The following is a 24,943-nucleotide window of genomic DNA, read 5'->3' as shown; positions in this document are numbered from 1 at the left end:
GGGTACCACCCCCCTATTACCCGACCCTACCAACCGAATCCGGGTACCCGCTGTAGGTCTCAAGAGAGGTACTAAATGTCCGATTGGGAATAGTTTGACCGCAAGGTAGAAATGTCTGATTGGGAATAGTTTGACCGTAATCCTGGACAAAATGTATTTAGATACACATATTAAATGATCATGTCATGCATACACTGAAGTTGACTGAAGTTTTATCTTTATTCAAACATATAAAAGTGCATAGTCAGAAAGAAATGCGGACATTAGTGACTTGGAGTGTAACCATATGCATGATGATATAGTTCTAGATCATTTTTGTCATTAAACAATATATCACATGACTAACCGCGGGTCTGGGTAGGCCTGTGGGTGCCTGGGTCCTTCTCAGTATTCACCAGAACCGAGCACCTGAGTTAACCGTCCCAGCCCTCTCACAGTTACAGCAACATATAGACATAGTTGACTCTATTCAAAGGTAAATAAGAAACCAATATACATGATATAGCATATGTTTGCCACTATTTTTATTGAAGTATCCAAGCCATACTCACTCACTCACTCACTCACTTGTCAACCATAGCCTCACTCACTCAATCACACACTCCAGATTTTTCTGTAATGTAATGTGATCATTGTAAATTTTTTATGATATTTACAATATGGAAACACTGAAGGGTGATTATCTCTCTGACTCTGTTGTGTGTAGGAGGCGGAGGGGGCGGACAGCAAGATGGAGGAAGCAGGGACGAAGAGTCCAGCGTCAAAGGTGGGACAGTTTGCAGAATTAGTAACTCAGTGTTTTAACCATCAAATATGTCCCTGTGGGGATTCTGAGCCAGAATTGGGCCCCAGTGACCAATGCTTGTCGTATAGGTCAACTCAGTGAATTAGGCAGTTGTATGTCATTGTGCCCCAATGTGGTGGGGCAGTGCTCTTGCTTTTACTCACTGGTTTGGTCTCCAAACTTGACATATGTTGACTGGAATATTTGCTGAGTGCGGCAACTTGAAGGTTCAGTTCTTTGGATGATCAGTTATTTGATGTCCAGCGTTGATGTATCGGATCAGCTCATTGGTTGATCAGTTATTTCATGTCCATTGTTGATGTATCATGATGTATCAGATCAGCTCAGCTCATTAGTTGATCAGTTATTTGATGTCAAATGTTGTTGAATCAGATCAGCTCATTGGTTGATCATGTGTTTTATGTACAGCATTGATGTATCAGATCAGCCGATTGGTTGTTAAGTTATTTGATGTTCAGCGTTGATGTATCAGATCAGCTGATTGGTTGTTAAGTTATTTGATGTCCAGCGTTGATGTATCAGATCAGCCGATTGGTTGTTAAGTTATTTGATGTTCAGCATTGATGTATCAGATCAGCTGATTGGTTGTTAAGTTATTTGATGTTCAGCGTTGATGTATCAGATCAGCCGATTGGTTGTTAAGTTATTTGATGTTCAGCGTTGATGTATCAGATCAGCTGATTGGTTGGTCAGTTATTTGATGTTCAGCGTTGATGTATCAGATCAGGTGATTGGTTGTTAAGTTATTTGATGTTCAGCGTTGATGTATCAGATCAGCTGATTGGTTGTTAAGTTACTTGATGTTCAGCGTTGATGTATCAGATCAGCTGATTGGTTGGTCAGTTATTTGATGTCCAGCGTTGATGTATCAGATCAGCCGATTGGTTGTTAAGTTATTTGATGTACAGCATTGATGTATCAGATCAGCTGATTGGTTGTTAAGTTATTTGATGTCCAGCGTTGATGTATAAGATCAGCCGATTGGTTGTTAAGTTATTTGATGTCCAGCGTTGATGTATCAGATCAGCCGATTGGTTGTTAAGTTATTTGATGTCCAGCGTTGATGTATCAGATCAGCCGATTGGTTGATCAGTTATTTGATGTCCAGCGTTGATTTATCAGATCAGCTGATTGGTTGGTCAGTTATTTGATGTCCAGCATTGATGTATCAGATCAGTTCATTGGTTGATCAGTTATTTGATGTCCAGCGTTGATGTATCAGATCAGCCGATTGGTTGTTAAGTTATTTGATGTCCAGCATTGATGTATCAGATCAGTTCATTGGTTGATCAGTTATTTGATGTCCAGCGTTGATGTATCAGCTCATTGGTTGATCATGTTTCTCATGTTTTTTGTCAATTAGTGTGATTTGTGTCGGTCACCCGTGTTTTGCAGGGTATCTAGCAAAGGATTCCGTCATATTTTGTTTGCAGGGCATTGGTCCCAAACAGTTCAATATTTGTTCATGAAGCTTGTTACACATCTGACATGGACTGATCTGGTGCCTTTTTCTATTCAGGATTTGCTTTTAAATTGTGTTGTCATGGCAACAAGTTTGACTTAAAAGGTTCACTTGAGCATGATGAGGGTAAGGTTTCTTTTCCGGAGTAAAATCCTTACCTCTTTACATCAGGCAAGTGCTGAACTGGTGTCTTCTGCTCTTCAAATGTTTTGACTTTTTTAGATTTTGCATTTCTTAGGCATTAACAAGTTTGACTTGTGGAGATGAGAGTTTCATTTTGCAGAGCATATATGATTATTATTTGATATATGATGCTGATTGTTTCTTCATTATTTTTGTTGCCCTGGCTGCAGTTGGACACCTTGTCACGGGAAGATCTCGTCAAGTTTGTCAAAAAGCAAATGGTGATGTTTCAAAAGACAAAGGCCAAAGTTGAAGGTAAAGAACATGAGAATGGCTTGTAGTCTTGTCTTATCTTCATTGTAACGTGTTTGTACTCTTCATTGATGATGATGATGATGATGATGACGACAGTGATGATGATGATGATGGTGATGATGATGCCTACGACAGTGATGATGATGGTGATGATGATGCCGACGACAGTGATGATGATGATGATGATGATGATGATGATAACACCAAAATCAATAATAGTTATGGCAGTGCCTCAGGTTGCCAGATTGCTAATGGGAGCAGGGCCTAAAATACAATGAATACGGTATATCTTAAAGCGGCATTTAGAAGCTGACTTCCACATTCAAACTTTTTAAATGTTTAATCTGTCAATGCAGCGTATCGGTACATAGGCCACTATTGATTTAAAACAGGTGATAAATACTGTCTTCACTCGTCCTGTATTATTTGAGCAGATCTGACAAAGAAGCTGCACTCTGCTGAGGGCAAACTGAGACAGGAGACTGCTGGCACTCATGAAGAACTCGTCAGTGAGATTCAGGTAAGTTCAGGGGGCACGGGTGGCCCAGTTGTCTAAGGCATCGCAAATCGCTGTGCAGAGTTGCATCCCTTGGTCACACCAGCAACCTGTGATTGTGGGTTCAAATCCCAGTTCGCCCCGAATATGTTTCTTAGTTTGTTAGCACCCTTCCCATGATATAACTGGAATAATGTTCAAAGCAGCGTTAAACCCAACTCACTCACTCACTCACTCACTCACTCACTCACTCACTCACTCTGGTTTGTAAACTGCTGTGTAAATTTCGGTCATTTGCAAGGTTTTGTAAAGCACTGCCAACTCAGGCATCAACAGGTATATTCCAAATCTTTTCATGTTTTTATTCAAGGTGTTCACATGATTTGATGCACCTCGCGATGTAAGACACGTTTTATCAGCTTATAGATTTTGATTATTGCTCATATTATCTTGACTTGGTGCCACCATTTTGTGTGAAGCAATTGCAAGTCACATGAGAGGTGGAATCTGATTGGTCAATAGAGGACATAGAGGGACATAACTCGTAATAGCCACTGATGGCGCTATGATTGAGCCCAGAAATTCCAGCCTAGCTTGGCAATGGTGGAAACTGGACTTTCACCGTCAGTTAACTCCTTTGCCTCTGGAAGACGTGATTTTATGCATGTATTGAGCAAGAGAAATATCTGAAGGAAACAGACACGAATGTAATAATGGCTTTATTATCCTTACTGTGATGCTAAGAAATAGTATCTTCTATCTTGAAAACCATGTCCTGGGCTAAGTGGGTCAACATAAGTCAAGAATAATGTAATTATTAATTATAATGTCAAATATTACATCAACAATGCTGTCTGTATTTCATCAACAAAAGTATTTGAACTAACTCATGAAGTGAGTCTCCTCATGTGAAGTTCCAGGTTACAAAAAGTCTTTAGCAACCCAAGCTTGTCGTAAGAGGCGACTAATGGGATTGGATGGTCAGACTCACAGTCTTGGTTGATGCATGTCATCGTATCTCAATTGCTTAGATTGATGCTCGTAATGTCAATCACTGGATTGTCTGGTCCAATCTTGATTAGTCACATACCGCTTTCCTATAGCTGGAATATTGCTGGTGTGGTGTTAAACAACAAACAAACAAACGAAACAAATTATTACACATTTGCTCAGTTATGATTAATATTTACTTACTTATATTAAACCCAGGGATTTATCTAGACCTACACAAAGGCTGTTATTCGGCCCCAAGTCTGTAGCAAATGTCAGAAAAAGTTCCCAAATTGGAACTAAAACTTTCCCAAGTGATGTTAACACAGGTCTAACTAATGTATGACTTTGAGAGGTAACTTGTGTATCACTGACAACAGGACCAATACAGGAAGGGGCAATAAAGCTTATTTTCACACTGAATGCAATGTTAAAATCCATGTTCCAAATTTAGGAAAATAAAACCATTTAAAAAAGTCCCAATTTTGAACAAAATAATGACTAAATATTTCGAATCCTAGATAAATTTCTGTAAACCTTATTGATAATGAGATAGTGTATAATAGGAAGGGCTGAGGCTTGGTTCCGGCTGAATTACGTACGTTATTCATTCACCTGAAGCAATACAGAAGTTTTTTTACCAACAGAAAAATAGTTTGATGAAAGTGTAACCCATACATAAGCTGACCCCTTTCTACAGAATCTTTTTTCTGGTCCTTAAAAGTCAGCTTATCTAGAGTCATATACGGTAAGCCTATTACCACTTCCGCTTGTTACAGTCTGCTGGGGCACAGGTTTACACATTCAGCTGATTGTTTCAGGGCTTAAAGGCTCAGCTGGCTGAGTGTGAGACCGAGAGATCTGAAGCCGTTGCTGCCTACAACGCAGTACAACAAACTCAGGAACAGTCGGCCAGCACGATCGAGGTAAGCCAGGGGACAAGGATAGTAGGGCTGGGACGAGTCCAAATTTACTACCCGAGTACCCATCCCCTATTACCCGACCCTACCTGGGTACCCACTGTAGGTCTGAAGAGAACAAAATGGCTGCTTGAGAATTGTTTTACTGCATCCCTGGCCAAAACTATTTAGATACATGTATGAAACGATCGGATCATGGGTACACTGAAGTTGACTGAAAGCTTTATCATTACTCAAACATATACAAGTCAAAAGGAATGTAGTCATCGTCAGAAAGGAATATGACCATTATCAACTTGTAGTGTAACCACTGAGCTATAGTGAGTTTTTGTCATTAAATGATATATTACGTGACTGACCACGGGTCAGGGTAGTATCGTGGGTACCCGGGTCCTACTCTTGATTCACCCCACCCAAGTTACCCATCCCAGCCCTGGATAGCAGTTTTACAAATTAGGAGTCCCAGGTTCTTGAGGTTTTTGAGTTTTTTGTTGTGGTATTTACTACATGGATATTCTAACTTTGTATTTGTATCAAGAGGGTGACTCTCATTGCTGATTGAACACAGTATAGGCACATGGGCCAATTTGACATTAGTAGTAGGAGTACTTGTACATGGAACGTAGCTTACTGTCATCTATCCAAATATACTCAGAGCTCCAGATAAGCTGCGTATCTGCGTGAAATACGCATCAGAAATGCAGAAATACACAGTAAAATATAATCTAAGCATATCAAATACGCAACGAACATTACAGATACGCTACAAAAATCAAACTTGAGCGTATCATCAAAATAGTGTAAAGTAACCCTGTGTATTCGATTAGCAAATCAGCAACTTATTTTGAAATTATAACGGGCATTCCGTCAACCTTGCCAAACTCCACGATGACAATTACATCATGATCATTTGCCATCACACTTTCTTGTGGAAGTAGCGTGGTATTTTTTAGTCCTATAAAGCTCTCGAACCCACACGACACCAGTTTGTAGGGAGTAGATGAATAGTGTTTTTAAATATTTAACTTAAATATCCACATGTGTAAAAACTAGTGGGTAACAGAAATTTGAATACACAGATAGAATTACTGATACCCAATGATTTTAAAATGCATGGGTAAAATACCCACAACACCAAAAGCTTATCTGGAGCTCTGTATACTAAACCATTTAAGTTGGGGATCATTAATATTTTGGGGGATATTGTTATGAAACTGTCTGCTGTTTCACATTTAAAAAATATCCCTAAAAATATTCGTGATCTTTTTTGTTCAGTATACGTAAGAAACATTCAAGGTTTTTGTTTCAAAGAAGGGCAGGTTTTTAAAGGAACTCTGCACAGGCTTAGGAAGGTATTGAATTTTGAAAATACATGTTTTACATTAGCAGTGTGTAGCGTCAGGTAAGTATAAAAACATTGCATTTAATCAGAAATGCTCATTTAAATGCCAACCGTGAGACGTACACGAGGAAGCTGGTTCTAAACAGTGCTCCGATGTTATAATTGTTACAATATTTAGTGTCTTAAAAGACAAAAACTCATGATTGGGTGATCACTTAAAGCAAAAGTGGTATGACACAGGATTGCAGTGGTGCATGGCCACATGACAGTTGTAGATAATTTGTCATTGTTATATTATTCTGAAGGACCCACGATACAAGGCTGTAGACATTACAGTTGCATTATTCTGAAGGACCTCAATATGAGGCTGTAGACGTTACAGTTGTAGATAAATTGTCCTTGATATATTATTCTGAAGGACCTCAATAAGAGGCTGTAGACATGACTGTTGTAGATAAATTATCATTGATATATGTTTTAGTCTGTTTTCAGTCGTACAAATGGGTATCTCTCATACCCTCACGTCTAGTCGCACGTTTAAGAGGAAGCCAGAAGCTGGAATGTAAACATTAAACTTGTTTCTGTCCGGTTGCGCACGCACCTCCCCATGACATGTCACAAATCTCTCAGCGCGCCTCTGAGCTGGTCGCTCGAGAAAGTCTTTCGCGGTAGATTATCGCTTATCTACAGTTGTTCTAATAAAGTAATAATAATAATATGTCTTACCTGTAGACTCCTGGAATGTAATCCTTGGTAATCCATTGTTGTGTTCAACGCGTGTTTCGCTGTTTGACAGTGATTCTACACGTGGCAATATGTCAGGCATTTGTGCCTCGTGTCAACGAAAACTGTCTAAAGTGGACCCTCACAAGTATTGTCCTTCCTGCATCATTAAGGACGGGTTTTCAACGTGTTCAAGGGATAAACGTTGTAAAGAATGTGAGAACTTGTCTTCAATAAACTTTAACTTGTATCTTCGTGCGTTGGCGAAGCGGGCCGCTGACCAGCGCTACAAGCAGAGAAGGACATCGGTTGGATCCTTGGACTCTGCACCCTCCACATCAGGCCCTGGGGGTGGCGGGTCGACCACTCCTAAGAAATCAGTTGTTAAAGACCCGCCTCAGCCAACTTCTGTCTTCGACAAGGACCGTTCGCCTGCTGATGATACTACCCGCACGACTGATCTTCGTCAATCGGTTGATCGAGAGCGTCACTCAACCTCCCCTGTTACGACGGGACCGGGTGGTGACGAAGACCATGAGGGGACTACGGTCCCCAGTCGGTCCGTATCTCGTTCTTCCAACGACGATAGGGACGTCGTGCGGGACGACAGTGGACACAGAAGTCGTTCCCGATTACGTCCCGATATCTTCAGAGCCATGGCTCACGATATGGACCAGAACTTTGCCTCTGCTCTGCCTGGACAGAGCTTCTGCAAGCCGCCTGGTTGATTTCGTTACCCGATCTATGGCATGCCGTTTTCGTCACCCATGACTAGGGATTTGGATTGGGGGCTACTCTTCAAGAAACCAGCGCCCTCCAAAATTCTTGTTGAAGACAGGCATTTGGAATCCATGGACTCTGCTGTTCGTCACCAGCTACAACCGCTTGCTATGCTGTCGACTGCGATCGAGGCACTCTCAGTGTACTTTGAGGAGAAAGAACCCCAGGACGAGGACGGCAGGACGGTGCCATCGGTCCTCTCCTGTATGCAATGGTGGATCTCGGACGTCCTCGCTCAGTCCCGATATGTGTCGGGTCAGATTACTACGGCACGTCGCCATGGTTACATCGACTGCACTGACCTACCTGATCGTCATGGCAGGTCACTCCTACGGGCCCCGTGGTCATCGCAACAGTTGTTTGACGGTCGTACCAACGACGTTCTGGACAAGTACTCCAGGGAAGCCGAGCGTGACATCATCATTTCGGCTTCACACAACATGTCCCGACGGCCACCGGTTTCGAACGCCCCACGACGACGTTACCGAAACGAGAATGTGCAACGGGCCTTCCGTAGGGACGTGCCTCGACAGCCGTTCCGCAAGAGAGATTCCGACAGGAAAGGTTGCCAGGTCTCCTTTTCCAAGTATCCCAGAGGGGGAAAGGACCAGCGGGGGAGGAAGTGAGGTCCCTTCCCCCGCAGTCGCCGTGGTTGGAGTCCCCCCCGGTGACACTACCTTTAGACGAGCTACCGGTAGGGGGGAGACTTCATCACTATGCCCACAAGTGGGTTTTCCTCAACGACCCTTATGTTCAGAACATTTTGACAACAGGCTACGCCCCACGCCTGAGATCGACGCCACCACTGACGTCATCCCCGACATTCCACATTCCACCAACGGATCGGCTGACGGAGGCCATCGATTTGTTGGTGGAAAAGGCGGCCGTACTTCGCCTAGGGACATCGGCACCATCGCCGGGGTACTACTCGCCCATCTTTCTAGTACCCAAGAAAAACTCCACAAAGATGCGGCTTATTTTCAATCTCAAAAAGTTCAACGCAACATACCTCCAACCACCCGACACATTCACCATGATATCCCTCAGCTCTCTGCGTCGGATGATATTACCGAACGACTTCCTCGTCTCGATAGACCTTCAGGACGCGCATCTCCATGTACCAATAGCTTCTGAGTTCCAGAAGTACCTCCGATTCGAATGCCAAGGTATTCATTACCAGTGGGCGGCCCTCCCGTTTGGAATTTCTACGGCCCCGTGCATTTTCACACGGATCATGAAGACGGTCGTAGAATGGCTCCATCGGCAGGCGATCAGGGTCGCCTTCTACCTAGACGACGGGCTCCAAGCTCACCAATTCACAGAAGCCCTTCAAGAAGAGTTGGCGACCACCCTGAGTCTACTACAGTACCTCGGGTGGATCGTCAACTTTCAAAAGTCGGACTTGGTACCAACTCGGGATCTACAGTACATTGGGATACGCTTCCAGACGGGAGTCAATCTGGTCATGGTACCTCAAGACCATTGGGACAAGATTGTCAGCAGCGTTCCGAGACTTCTACATGCCCCGGCGTCGGTGCACACGTGGCAGGAAGTCCTCGGTCTGTTGACATCGGCCCAAGACCTGACTCGCCGAGGTCGTCTTCAACTTCGTCCACTGCAGAGATTGCTGTACCCCCACCTGGAGTTTCCCAATCTCCTGGTTCCACTTCCGGCGCAGCTACGTTGTCATCTGGAGTGGTGGCTCCAGCCGTTGAACGTTTGCGAAGGCGTCTTTATGAGCGAGCCTCCGTTCATACTACACCTATTCGTAGACGCGTCATTGGAAGGCTGGGGAGCACACTTCGGGGACGACCAAGCGGCCGGGCTGTGGTCGCCAGTAGAAAAGGTCCTCCACATCAACTGCCTCAAGATGGAAGCAGTGATTCGGGCGGTCGAGTTCTGGAAACTTCGACTCCGTCGGAAACGGCTGATGATACAGTCGGACAACTCCACAGTCGTCCACTGCGTCAACAAACAGGGAACGACTCGGTCGGCGGCCCTTCTGGACCGGACATTCAGGTTCTTCGCCCTCGTCGACGACTTGGACATGGGCGTACGCGCCCGTCACATCCCGGGGGCCAAGAATGTGATAGCCGACGCCCTGTCGAGACCATCGAGGCCGTCTCCCACGGAGTGGATGATCCATCCGACAGTCTTTCATCTGCTGACAGATCGACTCTGGTTGCCCCAAGTAGATCTCTTTGCAACTCGGTACAACAACCACCTCCCTCGATTCGTGTCGCCGGTTCCAGACCCACGGGCATGGGACCACAACGCTCTAGCGATATCGTGGGAGGGTCTAGACGCTTACGCGTTTCCGCCAACGGTGCTGTTACCATCGATACTGGTGAAAGTTCGTCAAACGGCCAACCTACGTCTGCTTTTGGTCGCGCCTTATTGGCCGGCCAGAACGTGGTTCCCGGAACTTCTTCAGATAATCGATCAACCACCGTTCCCGTTGCCAGATCGAGACGACCTCCTTCTTCATCCTCACACCGACGACTTGCATCCGGGGATAAAGAACTTCCAGCTTCACGCCTGGGTTTGCTTAAGACCTCGTTAAATAAGAAAGGCTATTCGGCTAAAGCGGCAGCGCTTGTCTCGTCGGCACATCGAGTTACGACTCGTAAGCTGTACGATGACAAGTGGACCACTTTCTCCATTTTCGCCAGGTCTCATGGCTTCAACCCGGCGGTAGCGACCCCACCACAGGTGGCGGAGTTCCTAGTCTCTCTTCGGTCATCTCGACGTCTGAAAGGATCGACGATCTCGACATATCTGGCAGCTTTGGCTTCGGTGGTGCCGTCTCCTACGGGCGACAAGCTCACTAAAGTACCGGAGTTGCAGAAGATTCTACGTGCCTTCTTGGTTGAAGATCAGTCACGTAAATTCCGACCGCCGGCCTGGGACCTCGATGTCGTTCTGCGCAACCTGTCTAGTCAGGCTTATGAGCCTCTCGATCAGGTCGCGTTCGACTTATTGTCTCAGAAAACGGCTTTCCTTCTCTCGCTGGCTACGGCTGCGAGAATTTCGGAAATACATGCCATTGACGTCGGTCGGATTACGTTCGATCAGCGTAACCATGGCAACGTCCATCTTGGTCTCAGATGGGACTTTTTAGCGAAAAATCAACTTCCTGGCCAAGATCCGAGAATATTCCACATTCCTTCCTTGTCTGCCATTATGGGCCCTCATGATCACGCTGATCTCACCTTGTGCCCAGTTCGTGCGCTTCGTATTTACCTGCAGCGTTCTGAACAGCGACGACAACATTTTCGACGGCTGTTCATACCGCTCTCAACCAATGCAAAGAAAGAGATTACACGTAATACTCTCTCATTTTGGTTGAGAGCGGTAATTCTCAGAGCTTACGAGGCGCAAGGACTCGCACCTCCCACCTCCTCTCATCCGCACGAAGTTCGAGCCATCGCTTCAACATTAGCACTCCACAGTAATTGTTCGCTACAAGCTATTATGGAGGGCTGCTTTTGGAGATCTACTTCAGTGTTTGCTTCGCATTATCTTAGAGATATCTCCACAGAAGATGTTGAAGGACTCAAACAGTTTGGTCCACTCGTGGTGGCACAACAGATCTCTCAGAAAAGACAGTGAATTTGTGTTTTATTCACTTTGGAGTTTTTGCTGGACACTTCGTGACATATAACAGGTTACAATAAAAGCTGTTGGTGAATGTACGCATTCTTATGGTTTTTTGTTGCGTGTAGTACTTCTGTTTTTTATTATGGTTATTCGGTGTATGCATCGTCTTCCCATACATTGTAATACTGCTCGTATTTTTTAGTTACCTTGTCTACGGCGAGTTGTTCTGTAACTAAATTATGCGCCGACCACACTTCGATCGCAATTCAACTGACGTGTGCAGTTGTCCTGTCGCTTCGATAATTATTTGTGAGTCGAAGAGCATTAAACATGCTGTTTTAGTTTCCTTGTATACTTGTGTTGCTCTGTAACTAAACTATTCGTCGACCACACTTCGATCGCTGTTCAACTGACGCGTGCAGTTGACCTGTCGCATCGATAATTAGTTGTGTGTCGAAGAGCATTAACCATGCTGTGCGTTCGTGATAAACAACTTGTCTCGTCCGTGCATCTGGTCGAATGTTCTATTGTCACTACAGGGGTGAGGAACTTGGTACATTCGACGTGAAAGTGGTCACTGCCTGATTACTTTCCCGACCCTCCTTCCAGTGTTCCGTCGAATTCTACCCATTTGTACGACTGAAAACAGACTAAAACATGGGTTTTTCAGATTAAAAACGATGTTTTATTGGTCTGTTTTCAGTCGTACGTTCCCACCCAGCCATCCCCACAGGGAAGTAATCCAGTCCAGTCCTGCTTGATGGCTTATTCTTCGAGATTTGTGACATGTCATGGGGAGGTGCGTGCGCAACCGGACGGAAACAAGTTTAATGTTTACATTCCAGCTTCTGGCTTCCTCTTAAACGTGTGACTAGACGTGAGGGTATGAGAGATACCCATTTGTACGACTGAAAACAGACCAATAAAACATCGTTTTTAATCTGAAAAACCCATTATTCTGTAGGACCTCGAGACGCAGCTTTCAACAATGAAAGAGGAGAACGAACAGATTTGTGCCAAGTATGTGGCCTTTGAGAAAAGAAACAAGGTGAGATAGATGCCAGATTCCATTTTCTGGAATTTTTATGTTAATTTTTCACAATTTTGATGAAGGAAACATGGACGGCTTCCAGTGTATATCTGTCGTAGATCTTGTCCTCGTTGTCACCACCCCATGCTCTCTACAACATAGCACCAGGTGGCGCCACACTCACATGTCCAGTGTATATCTGTCGTAGATCTTGTCCTCGTTGTCACCAGCCCATGCTCTCTACAACATAGCACCAGGTGGCGCCACAGTCACATGTCCAGTGTATATCTGTCGTAGATCTTGTCCTCGTTGTCACCACCCCATGCTCTCTACAACATAGCACCAGGTGGCGCCACACTCACATGTCCAGTGTATATGTGTCGTAGATCTTGTCCTCGTTGTCACCACCCCATGCTCTCTACAACATAGCACCAGGTGGCGCCACAGTCACATGTCCAGTGTATATCTGTCGTAGATCTTGTCCTCGTTGTCACCACCCCATGCTCTCTACAACATAGCACCAGGTGGCGCCACACTCACATGTCCAGTGTATATCTGTCGTAGATCTTGTCCTCGTTGTCACCACCCCATGCTCTCTACAACATAGCACCAGGTGGCGCCACACTCACATGTCCAGTGTATATCTGTCGTAGATCTTGTCCTCGTTGTCACCACCCCATGCTCTCTACAACATAGCACCAGGTGGCGCCACACTCACATGTCCAGTGTATATCTGTCGTAGATCTTGTCTTCGTTGTCACCACCCCATGCTCTCTACAACATAGCACCAGGTGGCGCCACACTCACATGTCCAGTGTATATCTGTCGTAGATCTTGTCCTCGTTGTCAGCACCCCATGCTCTCTACAACATAGCACCAGGTGGCGCCACACTCACATGTCCAGTGTATATCTGTCGTAGATCTTGTCCTTGTTGTCACCACCCCATGCTCTCTACAACATAGCACCAGGTGGCGCCACACTCACATGTCCAGTGTTGCATCTACCCAGAGAGCTTAAAGGTTGGTGGTTTCATCCCCAGCCACGTCATACCAAAGGATGTTAAAAGATGGCACTTGTTGTTACCCTGCCTGGCGCTCCGTATTAAGGGTCTAAAACAAGGACTGGTCGGCTCGGAGTCAGTATGCTGTGTCTTGAGTGGGGTATCCATGTTAAACTATGGAATGCTATCTCGGAGGCTAGCACTAGGAACTGGTACAAACTGGTATAAGCAGCGACACACCAGTGTCCATGCACATCAAAATACAGATGAAATAATTGTGAGAAAACCCATCATTAATGATGCCTCTGACTGATGTACTACATCTCAGTGTGGCATCCTCACATTGTCAGCTTCCTGTTGGTCATGTGGACAAGGTGTCTGACCTCGAGGACTGTGGTTCAAGTCCCATCACGGGACTTTATCGTAGCTAAATTAAAGGATGTCAGTAAGTGAGTATCTGGACGGGTAGGAAGTGCCAGAGTGCAACACTGCACGTTCATGTTCATGAATGCAGACAAAATGGGCTGCCGTTAAGAAAGAACAAGGCTTGTGTTAAATGGCAGTCCCGACAAGTTTGAATCATGTCCTAGTGAGATACAAATCTGGACCTAATCAAAACATCCAGACCTACATCAGCAGATCGACAAGAGTAGTCCCCCTTTGTTAAATCATTGCCCAATTGTCATAGACACAAAATGTGTCGTTAAAAGATGGTATTTGTTGTTATCCTGCCTGGCGCTCTCTATTAAGGGGCTAAAGCACAGACTGGTAGGTTCAGTCAGTATACTGTGTCTGAGTGGGGTATTCATGTTAAACTGAGGCATGGTATCTCAGTGGACTACAATGTAAAATCGGCACTAGTCCAGACTAATACCAGCAGCCACACGCACGTGCGCGCACGCACACACACTCACACACACACATGCACGTTGCTATAAAAGTGCAATAATCTTGAACGCAATGCTAAACCCCATTTCACCTCACCTCACTGACATGTCAGAGGAAGGAAGGAGTTACAGATGTCCACTTTGGTTTGTGTAGGATCTGATGGAGCAGATGGAGTGTATGCAGATGAAGGACTCGACCTTGACCTCGACCTTGAAGTGTATGCAGGAAGAGCAGACTAAGTTTGCAAATGACAATAAGGTAAACGTTCCTCAGCAGGATCCATGTTTGAAATTAGACATCTTTCGTGTGTATAATTGTCTCTCAGCCTTGTCCATGTACGTCTCTGGGGAGTCTTATAATCTTGAAAGGGATGCTCAACCCCATTTCAGGGCAGTGGAGTAGCCTAGTGGTTAAAGCGTTCGCTCGTTATGCCGAAGGCCCAGGTTCGATTCCCCACATCAATACAATGTGTGAAGCCCATTTCCGGTGTCCTTGATATTGATATTGATATTGCTAAAAGCAGCGTAATACCACACTCACTCACTCACTCACTCACTCACTCACTCATCTGTTTCTGTGTGTATTCAGGACCTAGCAGGACAGGTGGCCCGACTGACGGAGGAACGCGATGACCTAGTTCGTCAGATCGAAAACCTGAGCAGTGCAGACCAGCAGAGACAGCAACAAGGAGAGAAAAATGATATGGAGGTGAGAAACAGACATGTTTTATAGAGTGACGAAGTGTATCGTTACAGCTCTATGTATGAGCTGGGAGGTGAGAAACAGACATGTTTTATAGAGTGACAAAGTGTATCGTTACAGCTCTATGTATCAGCTGGGAGGGTGAGAAACAGACATGTTTTATAGAGTGACAAAGTGTATCGTTACAGCTCTATGTATGAGCTGGGAGGGTGAGAAACAGACATGTTTTATAGAGTGACAAAGTGAATCGTTACAGCTCTAAGTATGAGCTGGGAGGGTGAGAAACAGACATGTTTTATACAGTGACAAAGTGTATCGTTACAGCTCTATGTATGAGCTGGGAGGGTGAGAAACAGACATGTTTTATACAGTGACAAAGTGTATCGTTACAGCTCTATGTATCAGCTGGGAGGTGAGAAACAGACATGTTTTATAGAGTGACAAAGTGTATCGTTACAGCTCTATGTATCAGCTGGGAGGTGAGAAACAGACATGTTTTATAGAGTGACAAAGTGTATCGTTACAGCTCTATGTATGAGCTGGGAGGGTGAGAAACAGACATGTTTTATACAGTGACGAAGTGTATCGTTACAGCTCTATGTATGAGCTGGGAGGGTGAGAAACAGACATGTTTTATACAGTGACAAAGTGTATCGTTACAGCTCTATGTATCAGCTGGGAGGTGAGAAACAGACATGTTTTATAGAGTGACAAAGTGTATCGTTACAGCTCTATGTATGAGCTGGGAGGGTGAGAAACAGACATGTTTTATACAGTGACAAAGTGCATCGTTACAGCTCTATGTATGAGCTGGGAGGGTGAGAAACAGACATGTTTTATACAGTGACAAAGTGTATCGTTACAGCTCTATGTATCAGCTGGGAGGGTGAGAAACAGACATGTTTTATACAGTGACAAAGTGTATCGTTACAGCTCTATGTATGAGCTGGGAGGGTGAGAAACAGACATGTTTTATAGAGTGACAAAGTGTATCGTTACAGCTCTATGTATGAGCTGGGAGGTGAGAAACAGACATGTTTTATACAGTGACAAAGTGTATCGTTACAGCTCTATGTATCAGCTGGGAGGGTGAGAAACAGACATGTTTTATAGAGTGACAAAGTGTATCGTTACAGCTCTATGTATGAGCTGGGAGGGTGAGAAACAGACATGTTTTATAGAGTGACAAAGTGAATCGTTACAGCTCTAAGTATGAGCTGGGAGGGTGAGAAACAGACATGTTTTATACAGTGACAAAGTGTATCGTTACAGCTCTATGTATGAGCTGGGAGGGTGAGAAACAGACATGTTTTATACAGTGACAAAGTGTATCGTTACAGCTCTATGTATCAGCTGGGAGGTGAGAAACAGACATGTTTTATAGAGTGACAAAGTGTATCGTTACAGCTCTATGTATCAGCTGGGAGGTGAGAAACAGACATGTTTTATAGAGTGACAAAGTGTATCGTTACAGCTCTATGTATGAGCTGGGAGGGTGAGAAACAGACATGTTTTATACAGTGACGAAGTGTATCGTTACAGCTCTATGTATGAGCTGGGAGGGTGAGAAACAGACATGTTTTATACAGTGACAAAGTGTATCGTTACAGCTCTATGTATGAGCTGGGAGGTGAGAAACAGACATGTTTTTTACAGTGACAAAGTGTATCGTTACAGCTCTATGTATGAGCTGGGAGGGTGAGAAACAGACATGTTTTATACAGTGACAAAGTGCATCGTTACAGCTCTATGTATGAGCTGGGAGGGTGAGAAACAGACATGTTTTATAGAGTGACAAAGTGTATCGTTACAGCTCTATGTATGAGCTGGGAGGGTGAGAAACAGACATGTTTTATACAGTGACAAAGTGTATCGTTACAGCTCTATGTATGAGCTGGGAGGGTGAGAAACAGACATGTTTTATAGAGTGACAAAGTGTATCGTTACAGCTCTATGTATGAGCTGGGAGGTGAGAAACAGACATGTTTTATACAGTGACAAAGTGTATCGTTACAGCTCTATGTATGAGCTGGGAGGGTGAGAAACAGACATGTTTTATACAGTGACAAAGTGTATCGTTACAGCTCTATGTATGAGCTGGGAGGGTGAGAAACAGACATGTTTTATAGAGTGACAAAGTGTATCGTTACAGCTCTATGTATGAGCTGGGAGGTGAGAAACAGACATGTTTTATACAGTGACAAAGTGTATAGTTACAGCTCTATGTATGAGCTGGGAGGGTGAGAAACAGACATGTTTTATACAGTGACAAAGTGTATCGTTACAGCTCTATTTATGAGCTGGGAGGGTGAGAAACAGACATGTTTTATAGAGTGACAAAGTGCATCGTTACAGCTCTATGTATGAGCTGGGAGGGTGAGAAACAGACATGTTTTATACAGTGACGAAGTGTATCGTTACAGCTCTATGTATGAGCTGGGAGGGTGAGAAACAGACATGTTTGATAGAGTGACAAAGTGCATCGTTACAGCTCTATGTATCAGCTGGGAGGTTGAGAAACAGACATGTTTTATACAGTGACAAAGTGTATCGTTACAGCTGTATGTATGAGCTGGGAGGGTGAGAAACAGACATGTTTTATACAGTGACAAAGTGTATCGTTACAGCTCTATGTATGAGCTGGGAGGTGAGAAACAGACATGTTTTATAGAGTGACAAAGTGTATCGTTACAGCTCTATGTATGAGCTGGGAGGTGAGAAACAGACATGTTTTATACAGTGACAAAGTGTATCGTTACAGCTCTATGTATGAGCTGGGAGGGTGAGAAACAGACATGTTTTATAGAGTGACAAAGTGTATCGTTACAGCTCTATGTATGAGCTGGGAGGGTGAGAAACAGACATGTTTTATAGAGTGACAAAGTGTATCGTTACAGCTCTATGTATGAGCTGGGAGGTGAGAAACAGACATGTTTTATACAGTGACAAAGTGTATCGTTACAGCTCTATGTATCAGCTGGGAGGGTGAGAAACAGACATGTTTTATACAGTGACAAAGTGTATCGTTACAGCTCTATGTATGAGCTGGGAGGGTGAGAAACAGACATGTTTGATAGAGTGACAAAGTGCATCGTTACAGCTCTATGTATCAGCTGGGGGGGTGAGAAACAGACATGTTTTATACAGTGACAAAGTGTATCGTTACAGCTCTATGTATGAGCTGGGAGGGTGAGAAACAGACATGTTTTATAGAGTGACAAAGTGTATCGTTACAGCTCTATGTATGAGCTGGGAGGTGAGAAACAGACATGTTTTATAGAGTGACGAAGTGTATCGTTACAGCTCTATGTATGAGCTGGGAGGTGAGAAACAGACATGTTTTATACAGTGACAAAGTGTATCGTTACAGCTCTATGTATGAGCTGGGAGGGTGAGAAACAGACATGTTTTATACAGTGACAAAGTGTATCGTTACAGCTCTATGTATGAGCTGGGAGGGTGAGAAACAGACATGTTTTATAGAGTGACAAAGTGTATTATTACAGCTCTATGTATCAGCTGGGGGGGTGAGAAACAGACATGTTTTATAGAGTGACAAAGTGTATCGTTACAGCTCTATGTATGAGCTGGGAGGGTGAGAAACAGACATGTTTTATACAGTGACAAAGTGTATCGTTACAGCTCTATGTATGAGCTGGGAGGGTGAGAAACAGACATGTTTTATAGAGTGACGAAGTGTATCGTTACAGCTCTATGTATGAGCTGGGAGGTGAGAAACAGACATGTTTTATAGAGTGACAAAGTGTATCGTTACAGTTCTATGTATCAGCTGGGAGGTGAGAAACAGACATGTTTTATAGAGTGACAAAGTGTATCGTTACAGCTCTATGTATGAGCTGGGAGGTGAGAAACAGACATGTTTTATACAGTGACAAAGTGTATCGTTACAGCTCTATGTATGAGCTGGGAGGGTGAGAAACAGACATGTTTTATACAGTGACGAAGTGTATCGTTACAGCTCTATGTATGAGCTGGGAGGGTGAGAAACAGACATGTTTTATAGAGTGATGAAGTGTATCGTTACAGCTCTATGTATGAGCTGGGAGGGTGAGAAACAGACATGTTTTATAGAGTGACAAAGTGTATCGTTACAGCTCTATGTATGATCTGGGAGGGTGAGAAACAGACATGTTTTATAGAGTGACGAAGTGTATCGTTACAGCTCTATGTATGAGCTGGGAGGTTGAGAAACAGACATGTTTTATAGAGTGACAAAGTGTATCGTTACAGCTGTATGTATGAGCTGGGAGGGTGAGAAACAGACATGTTTTATAGAGTGACGAAGTGTATCGTTACAGCTCTATGTATGAGCTGGGAGGGTGAGAAACAGACATGTTTGATAGAGTGACAAAGTGTATCGTTACAGCTCTATGTATGAGCTGGGAGGGTGAGAAACAGACATGTTTTATACAGTGACAAAGTGTATCGTTACAGCTCTATGTATGAGCTGGGAGGTTGAGAAACAGACATGTTTTATAGAGTGACAAAGTGTATCGTTACAGCTCTATGTATGAGCTGGGAGGGTGAGAAACAGACATGTTTTATACAGTGACGAAGTGTATCGTTACAGCTCTATGTATGAGCTGGGAGGTGAGAAACAGACATGTTTTATAGAGTGACAAAGTGTATCGTTACAGCTCTATGTATCAGCTGGGAGGGTGAGAAACAGACATGTTTTATAGAGTGACAAAGTGTATCGTTACAGCTCTATGTATGAGCTGGGGGGGTGAGAAACAGACATGTTTTATACAGTGACAAAGTGTATCGTTACAGCTCTATGTATGAGCTGGGAGGGTGAGAAACAGACATGTTTTATACAGTGACAAAGTGTATCGTTACAGCTCTATTTATGAGCTGGGAGGGTGAAAAAACGCACATAGTATAATACAATGACAAAGTGTATCGTTACAGTCACTGTTTGTAATTGTTTCAGAAACTGATCCAGCTGAATGAGCTGAAGGAGGAACTCTCCAACCTCCAGAAGGCTAATGACAAGTTTGAGGAGGAGAGGGTGTGTTGGGGGAAGGAAAGGGCGGAGTTGATGCAGAATCTGAATCAGCAGGAGGCTGAGGAGACAGGGAAGTCTGAGCTGACACAGAAGCTGCAGCAGCAACTCGAGGCAGCTGAGGGGGATGTGGAGCAGCTCAGGAGAGATATTGCTGGGAAAGATGAAGAAATCACAGCCATCAGTAAATCCCTGGAAGAAAAGGATGCTGAAATTGAGCAAATGAAGACAGAGTTTAGAGAACATATGGATGCAAACAACAAAACTAAAGGGGTTGAGCAGGAGAAGGATGGTAGGATTGAGGAACTTGGTCAACAGATTGAGTCTCAAAAGTCTGAAATTGAAAACTATAAAACCAGGTTAGAAGCTTCTGAGGGCGAATTGGCGAGTGTGTCCGAGAAGTTAAAAGAAAGTAATTCTAGGTGTGAGGATTTTGAAAGTGAAAAAGTGAAATTAAATGAAGAAGCTCAAAAGTTGAATTCCAGGATAGCAGAACTGGAAGAGGGAGATAAAGAACATGAACAGGCTGTTGAGAAACTGAGAACCAGATGTAGTGAGTTGGAGGGCGATGTTGCATCCAGTTCAGGAGATGCCAAGAAGGCTGTTGATGAGCAAGTTGTCCACTTGGAGGAGAAGGTTCAGGCTCTGTTGGAGCAGAAGGAGAAACTGTGTGTGAAACTGGCTCAGGCGAACGAGACCAAGGACACGCTGAACTTTGAGGTTCAAGAGTTGAGGGCAGAGGTGGAGTCTGGGAACGCTGATCCAGACACCCAGAAGGGCCAGATTCAGGAGTGGGAGAGTCTGATGGAGATGTTGAAGAACGATAAAGATCAGGCTCTTCAGGAACTGGAAGATTCAGAGAAAAGGGAAGAAATGTGTCGCAAGGAGTTGGAGTTTCTCATGACATCTCTTCATGAGGCTTTAACGGAGCGGGACACACTTCAGGATGAGGTGTTCAAGATGGCGGAGAATCCTTTGATGGATGAGATTAAGGAGATGAAGGTGATGATAGAGGACATCATCAATGAACGTAACGTCCTTCAGAAGAAATGGGATGTGGCCACAACTACCAAGAAAGAATATGATGTTGCTATGGAAACTTTGAAGAAAGAGATAGAAGAGTCAAAGCAGGATAAAGAGAACATGGAAAGAGAGAAGGAATCAGGAGCTGTTGTCATGGAGCTGTCGCAGGAGAGAGAAAGCCAGCTGAGAGAAGAATTAACTGAGAAGGAAACTTTGGTGGCAGACTGTCAAGAGAAGCTGAATCAGGAGATTGCCAAGGCAACAGCAGCTGAATCAAGGGTCCAAGAATTGGAAGAGGAAGTATCAGGGTTGAACAGAGGCACAACTGAGAAAGAGGAACGGATTGAAGAGAGACAAAACTACGCAGTAGAGCTGGAAGGTCAGATTCTGGAGATGTCCAATTCTTTAGCCGACAGTAAGAACAGGTATGGGATGTTGAAGGAACAGTTTGACAAACTGACTGAGGACAATGCTGACATTGCTAGGTACTGCGAACAGATTGAAGAGCTGGGCTCTCAGAGGGATGAGGTAACTCGTCAACGTGAGATGCTTCAGACACAACTGGAACAGCTGAAGGAGGAGAATGTGCACCTGGAGGGGAAGGTTCAGACTCTTGGACATGATCTGCAGGGTGCTGTGGAAGAGAAAATGAAGGTTGTTGAAGAACTTGCTCATGTCAAAGAGGAACTAGGTCAAGTGAATGAACAGAATGATGAAGGTCAAAGAGAACAGGAGGGAATGAAATCCACATGTGAAGAACTTAAAAGTAAAGTTTCTGACTTGGAAAATGAGAAGGTTGATACGGAGCGTAGATTGGAGGGTAAGGATGCTGAGATGAAATCTTTGCAAGAGAAGTGTGATGACCTGATACAAGTTCAGGAATGCAAGGACAGAGAGATTGAAACACTGAAGACTGAGGTGAGCGAGAGACAACAGGAGAAAGTACAGGCAGCCACAGAGGCTGATGTTGCTCAGTTAGAAGAGATGGAGGTGCTCAAATTGGAGAGGTCCGACCTGCAGGTTCAGTTTGTGATGGTTCAGGAGAAACTGGCTGAGACGGAGAAGGATATTGCCTCATTGCAGAGTGAAATTCAGGCATTGAAACAAGCTGGTGAAGAGACTTCAATGGGAAGGGAGAAGGCAGCTGCGAGGGTGAAGGAGCTTGAGGAGCAGGTTGTCTTAGTTCAGGAAAAACTGTCTGAGTCGGAGAAGGAGGTCATGGGGTTGCAGGATGAGTTGCAGACACTGAGGGCAGAGGCATCAGATCGGAAAGACACTGATGATGAGAGAGTGAAGGATCTTCAGGATAAGCTGCTGAAGCTTCAGGAGGAGAAGGAAGCTGTGAGTAATACAAGTACCAAGGATAAGGAAGAGCTACAGGCTCAGGTTAGAGAACTTAATGAAAGATTGTCTCAGGGGGAGGAGGAAAAGGGCATGTTGAACAACAAATGTGAACAACTGGAGGCTGCTCAGAAGCAAAAGGACTCTGAACTTGAGGGTTTGAGAATTGATGTCGCTGACAAGAGTGATCGTGTTGTGGAGTTGGAGAGGACTTTGGCTGAAAATGTGAAGCTTGTTTCTGAGTTGAAGGACCAGATGTCAGGTGAACAATCAGCAGAGGCTGAGACAAAAGCTGAGTTTGCTACGTTGAATGAAAGGATGGAAAATGTGACCGTTGAGTTGGATGATTTGAAAAAGGTAAATTCAAGTTTGAGTGAAAGTCTTAAGGAAGCGTGTGATGACAAGGAAAGGTTGATGTCCGAAGTGGCTACTCTGCAGGGTGATTTGAAACATGTTAAAGAAGAGAAAGAATCCTTGAACATTTCCTTGAGAGAAAGAACAGAAGTAGTAACAGTGTTGGAACAGAAATGTGCCGACCTTAATGAGGGTTTGAGTGAAAAAGTCACATTAGTTGAGAACAATTCGCTTTTGAAACAGGAATTAGCATCACTGAAGGACTCGTATGAGTCTGTTATATCTGACAAAAGTAGACTTGATTCTGATCTTGAAAGTTTTCAAACTCAGAAAGATAAACTTGAAACTGAATTACATTCAGTGAGGTCCGAGCTTGTGACAGTGAAAGAAGAAAAGAATATGCTTAATAGTGATCTTTCTTCAAAAATAGAACTGGTGCTAGAACTAGAGTCTAAGTGTGAAAAGCTTGAAAAAGATATTGTTGAGAAGGACCAAGCTTTTGAAGCAGTAGCCTCTGATTCACAAGCTAAATCACTGGAGGAGATGAAGAGACTACAGAGTGAAAAGGAGTCGGTTGAGACCTCCTTGAAGGAGGTTGACAGTAAGCTGTCAGACGTTCAGAAATCCCTTGTGCTAAAGGAGGAGGAGGTGTCTGCTGGCAAGTCTGTGGTGGAGGAGTTGTCCCGGAAGTTGGAAGAGGTGGAGGTGGAGGCTGAGGACCAGCTGCGGAAGATGAAGGAGAGAGTTTCTGAACTTGAAAACAATCTCCAGGAATTGAAGGAAAAGAATTCTGGTCTACAGGTTCAGGTTCAAGAAACTACAGTCAAGGAAACGGCTGCATTGCAACAGAGCAGTGTAAGTATGATGAAACGTTTCTGCTGTTTATAAGACGTATGAGATGTATTTCTTATCCACTTGGCCACGGCACTGGATTGACATTTGTTTTACTTCCCTGATTAGTGACATCTGATTGACCAACTAGCTGGTAGTTGTGTGACATCTGACACCTGACTAACCCCTGACTAACCCCTGACCAACCCCTGACCCTTGACTGACCCTTGACTCACACCTGACTCACACCTGACTGACCCTTGACTGACCCTTGACTCACACCTGACTGACCCCTGACTGACCCTTACTGACCCCTGACTCACCTTTGACTCATCCCTGACTCAAACCTGACTGACCCCTGACTCGCACCCTGACTCACACCTGACTCACACCTGACCCACACCTGACTGACCCTTGACTGACCCCTGACAGACCCTTGACCAATTCTTACTGTCCCCTGACGGACCCCTGACTTACTTACCCCTGACATATGACTCACCCCTCACTCACCCCAGGTTGTTGTTGTCTTCAGAGTTCTGGGGATGAGGTCGGGCGGCTGCAGAAGGAGGTGAAGACCAAGGAGGAGATGTGCAGCAAACTGAAGCAGCTTGCCATCAAGTCCAAGAAGGAGGCCAGTGATGCTAAGTCCAAGGTACAATACTTCACCATAAGAAGCGAAATATTGCTGATGTGATGTTAGATATTACAACAATGGCACAGTAGGTTGCTGTGGTCATCACCTCATCCGTTTATTGGTCAATAACAGTTTGTGTATATGTCACAACAGGGGGCTACAGATCGTGCCGTGAGAAAAGGTAGGGTCTATTGGCCTTGTATGGTGTGACACTGTAGGTGTGTTGGCCTTGTATGGTGTGACACTGTAGGGTCTATTGGCCTTGTATGGTGTGACACTGTAGGGTCTATTGGCCTTGTATGGTGTGACACTGTAGGTCTATTGGCCTTTATGGTGTGACACTGTAGGTTTATTGGCCTTGTATGGTGTGACCCTGTAGATCTATTGGCCTTGTATGGTGTGACACTGTAGATCTATTGGTCTTGTATGGTGTGACACTGTAGATCTATTGGTCTTGTATGGTGTGACACTGTAGATCTATTGGCCTTGTATGGTGTGACACTATAGGTCTATTGGCCTTGTATGGTGTGACACTGTAGGACTATTGGCCTTGTATG

The 24,943-nt window shown here is 44.4% G+C and overlaps 1 protein-coding gene across 1 annotated transcript in view; it reads left to right on the top strand.

The window, feature by feature from the left end:
* The window catches only part of LOC124147807 (GRIP and coiled-coil domain-containing protein 2-like), a 58,751-nt gene that overhangs the window by 507 nt on the left and 33,301 nt on the right, over positions 1-24,943 (top strand). The window contains exons 2-10 of the mRNA XM_046518591.2: positions 707-766; positions 2,621-2,705; positions 3,140-3,225; positions 5,013-5,117; positions 12,521-12,604; positions 14,629-14,733; positions 15,064-15,183; positions 20,132-23,776; positions 24,285-24,404. Coding sequence (XP_046374547.2) covers positions 707-766; positions 2,621-2,705; positions 3,140-3,225; positions 5,013-5,117; positions 12,521-12,604; positions 14,629-14,733; positions 15,064-15,183; positions 20,132-23,776; positions 24,285-24,404 — 4,410 coding nt within the window. The remainder of the gene's footprint in view (positions 1-706; positions 767-2,620; positions 2,706-3,139; positions 3,226-5,012; positions 5,118-12,520; positions 12,605-14,628; positions 14,734-15,063; positions 15,184-20,131; positions 23,777-24,284; positions 24,405-24,943) is intronic.

The sequence above is a fragment of the Haliotis rufescens genome, unplaced genomic scaffold, assembly GCF_023055435.1.
Source record: "Haliotis rufescens isolate VD_foot unplaced genomic scaffold, xgHalRufe1.0.p SCAF_9, whole genome shotgun sequence".
Lineage (NCBI taxonomy): Eukaryota > Metazoa > Mollusca > Gastropoda > Lepetellida > Haliotidae > Haliotis > Haliotis rufescens.
This window is presented reverse-complemented; position numbering and strand designations above follow the sequence as displayed.